Source organism: Amblyraja radiata, chromosome 37, assembly GCF_010909765.2.
Source record: "Amblyraja radiata isolate CabotCenter1 chromosome 37, sAmbRad1.1.pri, whole genome shotgun sequence".
Lineage (NCBI taxonomy): Eukaryota > Metazoa > Chordata > Chondrichthyes > Rajiformes > Rajidae > Amblyraja > Amblyraja radiata.
This window is the reverse complement of record NC_045992.1, coordinates 1,462,692-1,477,404: the sequence shown is the minus strand read 5'-3', so window position 1 is coordinate 1,477,404 and position 14,713 is coordinate 1,462,692. Positions and strand designations below refer to the sequence as shown.

Genomic DNA, 14,713 nt, shown 5'->3' with positions numbered 1-14,713 from the left:
ACGGGTGACGTTTCGGGTCGAGACCTTTCTTCAGACAAAAATATACTTCTGACAACACATTGCAAGTCATTCTGAAAACAGCTGCCTTAAGAGTTGTCCAAGTAGATTCTCCCTTAGATTCTGTGCTTTTACGATCGGTCTCAGTCCCCGAATGCGGTACACATAGTGGCGTAAAACAGTCAGGGATTTCTCAGTGAAGGCCAGAAGCCTGACCTCCCCTTTCCATCTCCTCTCCACCACCATCTTAACTGACAATAGGTGCAGGAGCAGGCCATTCAGCCCTTCGAGCCAGCACTGCCATTCAATGTGATCCTGGCTTGTTGTCAGTATGGGATGGTTGCCCAAATGACTACAAAGCAATTTTATATTTAGTTAAAGGAATAGCAAGTGTAGGCCCTTGAGTTTGTACTGAGAAACCTCTCATGATGCTCCACAGATACGGTAACAAGATTTGACAACAGGCGATATTAGGATGTGACCCAAATGCTCAAAGAGGTAGCTGTTAAAAAAGGACAGTCTTTAGAGGAAATGAGAATGGCTGTTTTAAGGAGGAAATGCCTGAGCTTTGGGCCCAAGAGGCAGAAGGCAGAGCTGCTAACAACAAGTAATTAAATACATCGATGCTATTATTTGGAGTATTGCGTGCAGTTCTGGTCACCCCATTGCGGGAAAGATGTGGAGGCGTGGGAGAGGGTGCAGGGGAGGTTTACTGTAATGCTTCCTGAATTAGAGGGTTTCAGCTACAGGGAGAGGTTGCACAGACTTGGATTATTTTCTCTAGAATGTCAGAGGTTGAGGGGAGACTTGAGAGAAGTATATAAAATCATGATAGGATAGACAATCAGAACCTTTGTGTCAAGTTGGGAATGTCAAACTCTGGAGAGCATGGCTGCAAGGTAATAGCCCTGTCCCACGGTACGAGTTCATTCCAAGAGCTCTCCCGAGTTTAAATAAAATCAAACTCGTGGTAAGCACGGAGAATGAACGTAGCGGGTACGTCGGAGCTCGGGGACGTCTCTTAGAAACATAGAAAAATAGACAATAGGTGCAGGAGTCGGCCATTCGGCCCTTCGAGCCTGCACCGCCATTCAATATGATCATGGCTGATCATCCAACTCAGTGTCCTGTACCTGCCTTCTCTCCATACCCCCTGATCCCTTTAGCAACAAGAGCCACATCTAACTCCCTCTTAAATATAGCCAATGAACTGGCCTCAACTACCTTCTGTGGCAGAGAATTCCAGAAATTCACCGGCTCGTTACGCTAACGGCAGGTACTCGGGAAGACTCACTAACGGCAGGTACTCGGAAAGACTCGTGAAGATTTTTCAACACGTTGAAAAATGTCCACGAGCCCCGAGTACCGACGAGTGGCCATTACCGTAAATCTCCGAGTTCGAATCAGGGCAAACTCGGGAGAGCTCTTGGAATGAACCTTGTACAGTGGGACAGGGCTATTAGAGGGGGAATGTTTAATGAAGATGTGGAGGGCAAGTTTTGTTGAATTATTATTATACACAGGTTAGGTCTGGAGCTGGAACACAGGAGCCAGGGATGGTGGTGGAGGCAGATATGAGAGCAGCGTTTAAGAGTTTTTTTTTAGATAGTTATATAGAGGTGCAGGGAATAGAGGGATATGGACCATGTACAGGCAGATGAGATCAGTTTAACTTGGCATCTTGTCGGCACACGCATCGTGTGCCTAAGGGTCCACTCCTGTGCTGAACTGTTGTACGTGGTCAGAATTGGAGGTGGACAAAGATCCCATGGGGTTGAAGGGCCCGTGATGTTTGCGTTTGTGGAGACGGGTCAAACTGAAAACAAGGGGAATTGTTAAAAATGGAGAGATTCCTGAACAGAGAGACACAGAAACATAGAAAATCGGTGCAGGAGGAGGCCATTCGGCCCTTCGAGCCAGCACCGCCATTCATTGTGACCATGGCTGATCGTCCCCTATCAATAACCCGTGCCTGCCTTCTCCCCATATCCCTTGACTCCACTAGCCCCTAGAGCTCTATCTAACTCTCTCTTAAATCCATCCAGTGATTTGGCCTCCACCGCCCTCTGTGGCAGGGAATTCCACAAATTCACAACTCTCTGGGTAAAAAAAAAATTCTCACCTCAGTCTTAAATGGCCTCCCCTTTATTCTAAGACTGTGGCCCCTGGTTCTGGACTCACCCAACATTGGGAACATTTTTCCTGCATCTAGCTTGTCCAGTCCTTTTATAATTGTATATGTTTCTATATGATCCCCCTCATCCTTCTAAACTCCAGTGAATACAAGCCTAGTCTTTTCAATATTTAGCCTAGTTGACGGAGTATGTCAATGTACACTCAGAGCGAGGTGCAACTTAAATTGGAGGAACAACACCTCATATTCGCTTGGGCACTTACAATCCAGCGGAATAAATATTACATTTCTCTAACTTCAAGTAACCCTTGCTTTCCTCCTCTCTACATCCCTCCCCCACCCTAGTTCTCCAACTAGTTTCATTGTCCTGATTAACTTTTGACCCATTGTACAATTTTCTTAGCACCGCCCGCTTTGATCTGTCTTCACACCTTACCCTTCCATATCTCTAGACTTCCTCTCTGCTGACTCTCAGTCTAAGGGGTCTCGATTGAAACGTCACCCATTCTTTCTCTCCAGAGATGCTGCCTGTCCCGCTGAGTTACTCCAGCATTTTGTGTCTATCTTTGTGGAGTAAACCAGCATCTGCAGTTCCTTCCTACATTGGCACAGTGGCACAGCTTGTGTGAGACTCTGAAGAATTCCTTTCCATGGGCCATACAAGATCCTTTGGAAGAGTCAGTAAGCTTACAGTAAGAAAACTATGAATTTATATAGCAACATAATCAGTCCAGGAATAAAAACACACATAACTGCTGCCAAAGGCAAATCTTACCACAAACAAAAAACATGTAGTAACTAACCAAATGTAAGCATATAGATTTAGTTAATAAGGTCATAAGGAACAGGAGTAGATTTAGGCCATTCAGCCCATCAAGTCTACACCGCCATTCAATCATGGCTGATCTATCTCTCCCTCCTAACCCCATTCTCCTGCCCTCCCCATAACCTCCGACACCCGTACTAATCAAGAATCTATCCATCTCTGCCTTAAAAATATCCACTGACTTGGCCTCCACAGCCTTCTGCCACAGATTCAACATCCTCTTACTAATGAAATTCCTCCTCTTCTCCTTCCTTAAAAAACGTCCTTTAATTCTGAGGCCGTGACCTCTAGTCCTAGACTCTCCCACTAGTGGAAACATCTTCTCCACATCCACTCTATCCAAGCCTTTCACTATTCGGTGAGTTTCAATGAGGTTCCCCTCCTCATCCTTCTAAACTCCAACGAGTACAGGCCCAGTGCTGACACACGCTCATCATAGGTTAACCAACTCATTCCTGGGATCGTTCTTGTTGTGCCTTGCGGGCGGAGCACCAAGGCAAATTCCTTGTATGTGAATACTTGGCCAATAAACTTATTCATTCATTCATTCATTATTCTCATCCAACCGAAAGCGTACACAGCCTGGAAATAAATGTGCCGGGTGGAATTGTGGATGGCAGCAAGCGCCAGTCACTCACACAATGTCCCAATTATGATGAGAGAAAACACTATTAATGAATAATAAATCTACAGAATTCTCAGGAACACATGGACCTCATAAATAATGCAGATCGCATCGACGGCCCACCTCCAAACCTGCCAAATTATTCCTGTTTTGTGAAAGGATTGGACAATTGAAGTTTAAGACGACAGCGATAGACTATTGCATTCTCCCCTTAAAGATAAGCTTTATATGTTTGGAACCACTCTACTGTCAAGACCAGGAATTTAATTAAAATTAAAATGTTCTTAGAAAGATAGAAACATAGAAAATAGGTGCAGGAGGAGGCCATTTGGCCCTTCGAGCCAGCACCGTCATTCATTGTGATCATGGCTGATCGTCCTCAATCAATAACCCGTGTCTGCCTTCTCCCCATATCCCTTGATTCCAGTAGCCCCTAGAGCTCTAACTCTTCGGAGTAAAGTTAGTATTGGTTACACTTTGGAGATAAAAATGGCATGTCCTTGCATCAAAACCAAGACCCGCTCACATTTGTGAACTATTCATGCCAAGTCCATTTGCAAAATTACAAAACTGTCAACGATAATTATATTTAATACTTATATTATACATTAATTATATTATAAATTATAATGTTTTATTTTTAATTGTCTGCTGCATATTGAGTTTTTACCATGTGCAAGCATGTCAAATTCCTTGTATGTATACAGTACATACTTGGCACATACATTTATTCTGACTTCTGAATGTCATTGTCCTATCTGGGGCATATGACAATAAACTCTCTTGACTTGACTTGAGTGACACTTCACAGAAGGGGAGAAGAGAGACCAGCCTCACCTTTGATTTTCACAGTGGGTGAGTTAGGACCAGCAGACTGCTTCTTCCAACCCCGCCAGTTCTGGCACAGGCTCTCGGCTTCAGAGATAAATGAGCAGAGAGAATCCTCTTCAAAGCGGTCACTGTCTTCGAAGGAGAAACGCTCACCATCCTCCCACTCTGCAAACATTAGTTCCATTACATTGACAGCACCAAGAGGAAGCAAAACAAAGGAGGCAGCCAGAGGTGTGGAGGAATCCGATCCGTGGACAAACACAGCCAGTCGCTAACAAAAGACCCAGGCTCAATCCCTGCACAACTTCTTCAGGCAAACGTCAATGCAAGACTCAGCCCCCAAGTGTCATTTTTAAGTGAGGAAAAAATAAAAACTCATTCATCAGGAGCCATCTTCAATCCCGCTCCAGAAGAAGAAATACGCCAGTCAATAAATCCCAGTGGCCTGCTGGAAAAATGAAAGATCCCAGAATGAGGAAGGAGAAAGCTTCTTTTGTTGTTCTAGCCGGTGAGTGTTGTTCCTTTTGTTCTCTCCCTCTCTCTCTCGGAAGCACTTGGCGGAAGGAAAGAAAAGATGGTCACCTTAAATTAATAACAACCACACACACAGACACACGCAGACACACACACACACACGCACCCGCACAGACACACACATTCTCTCACACACGCACAGACACACACGCACAGACACACACAGAGAGACACACAAACAGACATACACAGACACAGACACACAAACAGACACACACACTCACACAGAGAGACACACACACAATCAGAATGGGTAAACAACGCTCTCCCCTCCTGCCAGGGCGACAGACCTGTGTAGGTCAGGGCATGTTTGTTGTTGAGCAAGGAGGTGAGGGGGCTGTCTGGTGTTGCACCCGTTGCCAATGTTTGCTACATACTCACAGCCACCCATCAGTAGCAATAGGAAGCTGAACATACAGGGAGAGGGGGAGGGGGTGCAGAGAGAGAGGGGGGGTGCAGAGAGAGAGGGGGGGGGGTGCAGAGAGATGGGGGGGTGCAGAGAGAGGGGGGGGGTGCAGAGAGATGGGGGGGTGCAGAGATGGGGGGGTGCAGAGATGGGGGGGTGCAGAGATGGGGGGGGTGCAGAGAGATGGGGGGGGGGGTGCAGAGAGAGGGGGGGTGCAGAGAGAGGGGGGGGTGCAGAGAGATGGGGAGGGTGCAGAGAGATGGGGGGGGGTGCAGAGAGATGGGGGGGTGCAGAGAGATGGGGGGGTGAGGAGAGAGAGGAGGGGAGTGAAAGAGAGACAGGGAGGGGGGGGGGAAGAGGGGGAGGGGAGAGAGGGAGAGGAGGGGGAGGGGGAAGAGGGGGAATCCCCACCCGCTACGCAACCACGAATGGCAACATAAAATGTATCAATCGGCGAGGTGGTGAAGTAAATGGGGGAACTCGGCCCCGGCGGCAGGAGGCAGAGGAATGGCTGCAGGCAGGAAGTTGGACACAAACACACGCATTTGTAGCACAAAAATATAATGACAAAGCAGCGAGAAAGTGCGGGTGTGGACACATCATGGATACTTCACCTGGGACACGCACCAGCTGTTGGCCATTTCCGTTTCTATCACATGATTTCTTCTTTTTGTGTGTGGAGCTGGGTTTGGATTTGCACCACTTTGTCTTCTCTCCCTCCCTCCCTATCTCCTTCCTTCTCTCCCTCCCCCTCCCTCTCCTTCTCTTCCCCTCTCTTTCACTCCCTCCCTCTCTCTATCTCCTTCTCTGTCTCCTTCTTTCCCTCCCTCTCTCCCCTTTCTCTCTATCCCCCTATTCCCTCCCTCCCTCTCTCTATTCCCTCCCTCCCTCTCCTCTTTCTCTCTATCCCCCTCCCTCCTTCTCTCCCACTCAGGGTGTAGTCAGGTCCCGGGACTTGTAGCCGCAGCGCAGGGTGAGGGTCGCCCCTCTGTCTCTCTCTCTCTGTGCCCCTGTGTGTCTCCCACCCCCTCTCTATCTATCTCCAGGCTGTCTATCTCCCTCTATGTCTCCCTGGGTGAGATCGACCTCCAACCCGGGTGCTTCCCATACGTAAAAGGAAATGAGAGCGCCGACGTGCTGCACGCTAGTTATTTTGCAGAGCTCGTCTGTGGGAGGGAGGGGGAGACACACAAACACACACACACTTTCCTGTCCTCCCCTCTCACACCGCCTGCCTGCCTGCAACAGAGACTCTTCCTGCATTCCCTATCTCCATTCACAAAGGCAGATGTGCTTCGTGCTAAATGTTGCAACGTCCCCGTGACCTGCATATATGTTACTTGGCGTTCTCTTCCCATTGAGCCACAGAGCTGTACAGCAGGGGAACGGGCCCTTCGGCCCACCTTGTCCAAGCCGGCCCATTTGGCAAACTGGGCTGGTCCCAGTAGCCTGCATTCCTCTGAATCCTTCCTGTCTCTCTGTCTTTCAGGGTCAGACAGAACAGAAACAGGCCCTTTGGCCCAACCTGCCCATGATACCCCATCTACATTAGTCCCACGGGTGTTGGCATGTTACTGAGATTATATGGGGCTCTGTTGAGAATATTGTACACACGTCTGTCTCCCTGTTAATAATAATAATGGATGGGATTTATATAGCGCCTTTCTAATACTCAATGCGCTTTACATCGCATTATTCATTCACTCCTCAGTCACACTCGGTGGTGGTAAGCTACTTCTGTAGCCACAGCTGCCCTGAGGCAGACTGACGGAAGCGTGGCTGCCAATCTGCGCCTACGGCCCCTCCGACCACCACCAATCACTTACACACATTCACACACAGGCAAAGGTGGGTGAAGTGTCTTGCCCAAGGACACAACGACAGTATGCACTCCAAGCGGGATTCGAACCGGCTACCTTCCGGTTGCCAGACGAACACTTAGCCCATTGTGCCATCTGTCGTCCCTGTTGACAAACGTAAACACCTAATTATGGAGAAATACAGGATGGAAATAGGACCTTCGGCCCACTGGGTCTCTGCTGACCAAGGCTCTCGACCCGAAATGTCACCCATCCCTTCTCTCCAGAGATGCCGCCTGTCCCACTGAGTTACTCCAGCTTTTTGTGTTTATCTTCAGTTTAAACCAGCATCTGCAGTTCCTGCCTATACTGACCATTATTTATACTAATCTTACATTAATCTAAGTTTTATTTGTCCCACATTCTCATGAGCTGCCACTCACTTGCACACAATAGACAATAGGTGCAGGAGCAGGCCATTCAGCCCTTCGAGCCAGCACCGCCATTCAATGTGATCATCCCCAATCAGTACCCCGTTCCTGCCTCCTCCCCATATCCCCTGACTCCGCTATCTTTAAGAGCCCCATCTAGCTCTCTCATGAAAGCATCCAGAGAACCGGCCTCCACCGCCTTCCGAGGCAGAGAATTCCACAGACTCACCACTCTCTGTGAGGAAAAAGTGTTTCCTCGCCTCCGTTTTAAATGGCTTACTCCTTATTCTTAAACTGTGGCCCCTGGTTCTGGACTCCCCCAACATCGGGAACATGTTTCCTGATGATAATTAGGGGGGGAATAGATTGGATAGATGTGATGCATAGCACCTCTCTTACATTCTAAGAGCATAGGACCACACTACCCTGGCCATTCTCATGTCTCGCTGCCACCATTTGCAAGAAGGGTGGTCATGGTGGTGCTGTGGTAGAGGATCGCTGGTCGGCACAGACTCGCTGGGCCAAAGGGCCTGTTTCTGCACTGTATCTCTAAACTAAACTGAGTGTTGTTGGAACACTAGTTATTTATTTAATTGAAGTCGCCATCATTATAACCATTGTATCAGGTGGCATTGTGGCACAAGTCTTGGTGATTCTACCAACCATTCTCAAGTCAAGTAGAGTTTATTGTCATAGACACAGGTACAATGAGATGCAGGTACAATGAAAATATCCCTTAAGGCATCACTACAGGCACATAGACAACACACAAAACATATATTATACACAAGGCACATAAACTCTACAAAGCAGTGGAAAGAAATGAAGTCTTCAACAAAATCATATGGCATAGAAAGTAGACACAAGACAATGAAGATGCTGGAATCCTGAACAACACAACTTCAATATTCCATGTTTGTGCAAAGACAGAGGTTCAGGAACAGCCTCTTCCCAAAAACCATTGACCACTACAAAAACCAATTGTATAGGTTGCAGTTGAAGTTCACTTTTGCTTTTCATTAATATTGTGTTTCTAATTTATTGAACTTTTTAATGACTTCTTACTATGTATCAAGTACTGTGTTTACAGACTTGTTATGCTTCTGCAAATAGCAATTTAAATTGTTCCATATCAGTATATGTAATAATTAAATACTCTTGAATCTTGAAAACCTCTCTTTCCACGATTGGCAAGCATTGATCAGACACAGTGGCCAGTAGTTTGCCTTGTATGGTGATGAGTTTTTATATGACTGAGCTAACCATGCAACAGAATGATGCTGACCAGTGTAATGCCCGGCCACATTTATAGAGCCCCAGAGTGCTACAGCATGGAAACAGGCCCTTCAGCCCAACTTGCCCACACCAGCTAACAAGGCCCCATCTACACTAGTCCCATCTGTCTGTAATTTGGCCCATATCCTTCTGCACCAGTCTGTTGAATTCTCTGCCTCAGAGGGCGGTGGAGGCCGGTTCTCTGGATGCTTTCAAGAGAGAGCTAGATAGGGCTCTTAAAAATAGCGTAGTCAGGGGATATGGGGAGAAGGCAGGAACGGGGTACTGATTGGGGATGATCAGCCATGATCATATTGAATGGCGGTGCTGGCTCGAAGGGCCAAACGGGCCTACTCCTGCACCTATTGTCTATTGTCTATGTATATTAGGGCTGCCAACTTTCTCACTCCCAAATAAGGGACATATTCCCAACGGCAATTCGTTGACCGACTCGGCCGTGGCTGGGTGAATGATGAGTTGGCCCGGGTGCTGGACTGCACACAAAGCCCAGCCGGCGGGCCAGGTGGAGTACAAGGTCCAGCGCCCCGTCCAATTCATGGCCATGAGAAGGAGGGGTGGTGGTGTCGGAGGTCCGAAGGTGGGACATCTGGCCGGGCTGCCGACCGACGGCATCACAGGCGAGGAGCTGCTGCCGCACTCCATGGGATGCCCTACGTCCGGAAGGGTAAGGTGGGGCTGGACGCGGCACCTTCAACCCAAGTAGTAGCAGTCAAATACGGGACAAGGGCGGTCCCATACAGGACAAACCAATTTAGCCCAATATACGGGATGTCCCGGCTAATACGGGACAGTTGGCAACCCTAGTTGTGATAGTCCCTGCCTCAACAACCTCCTCCAGCAGCTCGTTCCATAAACCCACCACCCTTTGTGGGGAAAAAGCTACCCTTTGGGTTCCTATTAAATCTCTCCCCTCTCACCTTAAACCCTTGAACTCTGGTCCTGCCCCCCCCTGCTCTGGGCTGGAGACTCTGCGTATAAATAAACATGTGTTTCTTCAAATGTAGTCCAATGCAAGGGCTGCAACTGTGCCTGCTGCAATGGTGCTCCACCTACTGATGTACCCACAGAACTGCAACATATACAACAGATTACAATCAGCAACTTACATGCACGTTGGATGCAATGCATTCTATTGAGACCAAGTTTATACATTATATTCATTCATCCGTATGTTGGGAAGCAGCAACATTTCATAAGCTCTTTACAACATCTTCTTTGGTTAATGCAATCAACAAATGCACTTTATATAACTGGACATTGGCCCCGTTATAGAGTTGGGGTCAGGCTGGGGCTGTGGGTGATGTGTGGTCTCTGGCTTCATACATCAAAGCAAGATGTGGACACAAGGATCTGGGGCATCACCGTGGTGCAGCGGTAGAGTTGCTGTCTTACCGCGCTTACAGCGCCAGAGACCCGGGTTCGATCCCGACTACAGGCGCTGTCTGTGCGGAGTTTGCACGTTCTCCCTGTGACCGCGTGGGTTTTCTCCGAGATCTTCGGTTTCCTCCCTCACTCCAAAGACGTACAGGTTTTTATGATAATTGGCTTGGTGTACGTATAAATTGTCCCCAGTCTATGTAAGATAGTGTTAATGTGCGGGGATCGCTGGTCGGTACGGACCTGGTGGGCCGAATGGCCTGTTTCTGCGCCGTATATCTATAAACTAAACTAAAGGTATTGGAATCTTGCATAGAACACAAAATGCTGGAGTAACTCAGCGGGTCAGGCAGCATCTGTGGAGGACACAGATAGGTAATATTTCAAGTCAGGATCCATTTTCAGTCCAAGTTACTCCAGCGCTTACTGATCTAAACATTAAAGCAAGACTGGCTGATCCAAAGCCTCTTCCCCATCCTCCCTGTAATGCCATTACTCTCAGCAAAAGAGAACATTGTTCCATGAAGCCAGCAGATCAAGCAGCATCTGTGGAGACAGAGGCAACGTTGTGGATCGAGACCTTCAACCTGACCGGTATCCACGGATCGTGAATCATCTACACAATGATGAGAGGAATGAGTTCTCTGCTCTGCTGCTGATACTGTAGTGTACCCAAGGAATGCTTCAGAATTATTTGTGCGCTTGTGAGAAATCTCCCTTGCACGCTTTACACATTCAAGGAGAAACCCTCAATTGACAACTGGTAAATGATTCCCACCCTGGTCCCAAAGCTGGAACGTTGATGTTTGCTCTTACATCCCCTTTGTAGTTTTATTTATGCGAGGTTGAGTGTTGAGACCCTGGCTTTAACCATTTATAGAGGTGTTGTCTGCCCTCAATAGTGTGTGTGTGTGTGTGTGTGTGTGTGTGTGTGTGTGTGTGTGTGTGTGTGTGTGTGTGTGTGTGTATGTGTGTGAGTGTGAGAGTGTGTGTGTGTGTGTGAGAGTGTGTGAGAGTGTGTGTGTGTGAGAGGGTGTGTGTGTGTGTGTGAGAGTGTGTGTGTGTGTGTGTGTGTATGTGTGTGTGTGTGTGAGTTTGGAAGTGTGTGTGTGTGTGTGTGTGTGAGAGTGTGTGTGTGCGTGAGAGTGTGTGTGTGCGTGAGAGTGTGTGTGTGCGTGAGAGTGTGTGTGTGCGTGAGAGTGTGTGTGTGCGTGAGAGTGTGTGTGAGTGTGAGAGTGTGTGTGTGAGTGTGAGAGTGTGAGAGTGTGTGTGAGTGTGAGAGTGTGAGAGTGTGTGTGTGCGTGAGAGTGTGTGTGTGTGTGTGTGAGAGTGTGAGAGTGTGAGAGTGTGTGTGTGCGTGAGTGTGTGTGTGATCTATGTGTGTGTGTGTGTGTGTGTGTGTGTGTGTGTGTGTGTGTGTGTGTGTGTGTGTGTGTGTGTGTGTGTGTGTGAGAGTGAGTGCCATTCCAGCCTTCCTCAATGGTGTCACCATGTTGGGGAAACTGTCTCACGCACAGGCAAAGAGAGCAGATATCCTCCCCTGGCCACAGACAGCAGATATCCTCCCCTGGCCACAGACAGCAGATATCCCTCCCCTGGACACAGACAGCAGATATCCTCCCCTGGACAACCAGGTGAGGTTTCAACAACACTAACGCCATTACTAACACAAGCATCGTGCTCCAGAATTAACTGACGTTAAAAAAAAGACACAAAGTGCTGGAGTAACTCAGCGGGTCAGACAGCATCTCTGGGGAACACGGATAGGTGATGTTTTGGGTCGGGCCCGTTCTTCAGCCAAGTCCCCAGCAACGTACCGGCCTTTATACTCGTCTCTCCAGCTTGTGAGTGCAAGTCTGCAGATGTAACACCAGCACCAGACCACCACAGTGCATGAATACTAATGAGAGCCCAGCTTTGTGCACATGAGCAAGAACTAGTCCAGTCTCCTGGCTTTGATTGTCCAGCCCTACCTCATGGCTTTAGAGCCAAGGGCCTGAGTTCTCACGTTAGTATCGGTCACTTTCTTGATCCAGTTGACAAACTTGGAGACTTTGGTGTAAACTCCAGGCGAGTCCTTCCTTCCACAGCCGTAGCCCCAGGAGGTCACGCCCATGATGACCCAGTGCCCACCTGTACGCTGGCACACCAGCGGGCCACCGCTGTCTCCTTGGCAACTATCCACCCGCTTGTGTTCCGACAGGTTTCCCGCACACATCATCCGGGCCGTGAACTTGCTCCTGTAGCGACCTTCACACGCGCCCCTTGGCAGCAAGGGCACCGAGCCTTGCAGCAACGTTCTGGAGTAGGAGCGGCCTGGAGGGTAGATAATCAACACGTTACTGTAGAGGGCGGTGAATCTTTTAAACTCATTGCCACACAAGGCTGTGGAGGCCAAGTCAATGGATATTTTGAAGGCAGAGATAGATAGATTCTTGATTAGTGCGGGTGTCTGGGATTATGGGGAGAAGGCAGGAGAATGGGGTTAGGAGGGAGAGATAGATCAGCCATGATTGACTGGCGTAGACATGATGGGCCGAATGGCCTAATTCTGTTCCTATCAGTTATGAGCTTATTTTCTGATTGCAAAGTTTAGTTTAGTTTGGAGATACAGTGTGGAAACAAGCCCTGTTTACTGTGTTACACCCAGCAATGGGTTCAGGAGAGAACTCTTTAACTCGATGTTGTCAATGTGGAGCCTGCTACCTCATGGACATGCACTTTCACACATACAATTCAGGGGAGATTGGGTGATTTGGAGTGTGATTAATGTCCACACCATGAATCACTGGATGGTTCAGCTTTAGGTCAGAGCTTCATGGGCCTGTCCCACTTACACGACTTTTTCAGCGACTGCCGGCACTCGTCATAGGTCGTTGCAGGTGGCCATAAATGTTCAACAGAATCGACCAGAAAGACGCTACGACTCTTTGGGCGACTGAAGAGACTACTCACGGGGTGAAGCCTGTGTGGTCGTGTGTAGTGGTCCAAAGAGTCGTACCTTGTTCTGGTCGCCACTGGATTTTCAACAAGTTGAAAATTGTCAGGGACCTGCAACGACCTATGACGGGTGCTGGCAGTCGCCGAAAAAGTCGCGTAAGTGGGACAGGTCTGCAGCACGGTGGTGCAGCGGTAGAGTTGCTGCCTTACTGTGCTTTCAACACCAGAGACCCAGGTTCGATCCCGACTACGGGTGCTGTCTGTACGGAGTTTGTACGTTATCCCCGTGACCTGCGTGGGTTTTCTCCGAGATCTTCGGTTTCCTCCCACACTCCAAAGACAAGACATAGGTTAATTAGCTTTCCTTAAAAATGTTAAATTTGTCCCTGATGTGTAGGAAAGAACTGCAGATGCTGGTGTAAATCGAAGATAGACACAAAATGCTGGAGTAACTCAGCGGGACGGGCAGCATTTCTGGAGAGAAGGAATGGTTGACGTTTCGGGTCAAGACCCTTCTTCAGACTTCCAAAACATCACCCATTCCTTCTCTCCAGAGATGCTGCCTCACCTGCGGAGTATCTCCAGCATTTTGTGTCTAATTTAAAATTGTCCCTACTATATGTAGGGTAGCGTTATTGTGAGGGGATCGCTGGTCGGCATGGACTCGGTGGGCCGAAGGGCCTGTTTCTGCGCTGTATCTCTAAAACTAAAAGAGAAACTACAAGCTTATTATTGTCACGTGTACTGAGGTACAGTGAAAAGCTTTGTGTTGTACCCTATCCAAATATTGGATGTATACAAATGTATGATCAATACAATTTCAGGTACAATAGGTGTTGCACAGGGGAAGATACAGAGTGCAGAATATATTGTAGCGCATCAGTTCCATAGACAAAGTCCAATGTCCGCAATGGGGTAGAGATGAATCATATAGTATGAACAGAACAAGTGGTCTGTTTCCAAACTACATTGTAAGTAATTCATAGAACAAGAAAAAGGCAGAGAATGGGATTCAGAGGGAAAAATATATCAGCCATGACTGAATGGCAGAGTAGACTCGATGGGCCGATTGGCCTAACTCTGCTCCTGTGTTTCATGGTCCCAACAGCAATAAGCGTGAAACTCATGTACCTGTATCTCCCCAGCCGGTGATGTAACAGGATTGCCTGTTTACTTTGTGCTTCTCCTTTCTACTGGGTAAGCAGACAGGCGACGTGTGCTGATTGAAGGTCATGCAGTGTCCGTCTCTGCCCTTCACTCTCACCAGCGCGATATCATTGTCACTGCTGTCTGGCTTGTACTTCCTGTGTACCACGATCATCTCCACTGGGATCTCCCGCTCATATTCATCCTCCACCCCTGTGTGGTAATCACCAACTCGAATAAAGTAACGTTTCGTGTTGTTCCCAAACCTGTGGACCAAGAGTAGAGGGTTTGCTGCTTGTGTCTGCAATACCAGAACCAGGGGCCACAGTTTAAGAATAAGGGGTAAGCCATTTAGAACGGAGACGAGGAAA

The 14,713-nt window shown here is 48.2% G+C and overlaps 2 protein-coding genes across 3 annotated transcripts in view; both read right to left on the bottom strand.

Moving 5' to 3' along the window:
* Positions 1–6,138, bottom strand: part of zswim8 (zinc finger SWIM-type containing 8) — a 31,774-nt gene extending 25,636 nt beyond the window's left edge. Inside the window, exons 1-2 of one of the 2 annotated variants that reach the window (XM_033012688.1) lie at positions 5,981–6,138; positions 4,420–4,966 (exon numbers count right to left, since the gene is read on the bottom strand). In XM_033012688.1, the coding sequence (XP_032868579.1) occupies positions 4,420–4,597 (178 nt within the window). In that variant the 5' untranslated portion in view covers positions 4,598–4,966; positions 5,981–6,138. Of the gene's footprint in view, positions 1–4,419; positions 4,967–5,967 lie in introns of both variants that reach the window. The other variant, XM_033012687.1, reaches the window with a different exon arrangement.
* Positions 6,139–11,643: 5,505 nt separating this feature from the next.
* The window catches only part of LOC116966586 (neurotrypsin-like), a 28,600-nt gene continuing 25,530 nt past the window's right edge, over positions 11,644–14,713 (bottom strand). Inside the window, exons 14-15 of the mRNA XM_033012992.1 lie at positions 14,328–14,608; positions 11,644–12,572 (exon numbers count right to left, since the gene is read on the bottom strand). Of these exons, the coding sequence (XP_032868883.1) occupies positions 12,226–12,572; positions 14,328–14,608 (628 nt within the window). The 3' untranslated portion in view covers positions 11,644–12,225. The remainder of the gene's footprint in view (positions 12,573–14,327; positions 14,609–14,713) is intronic.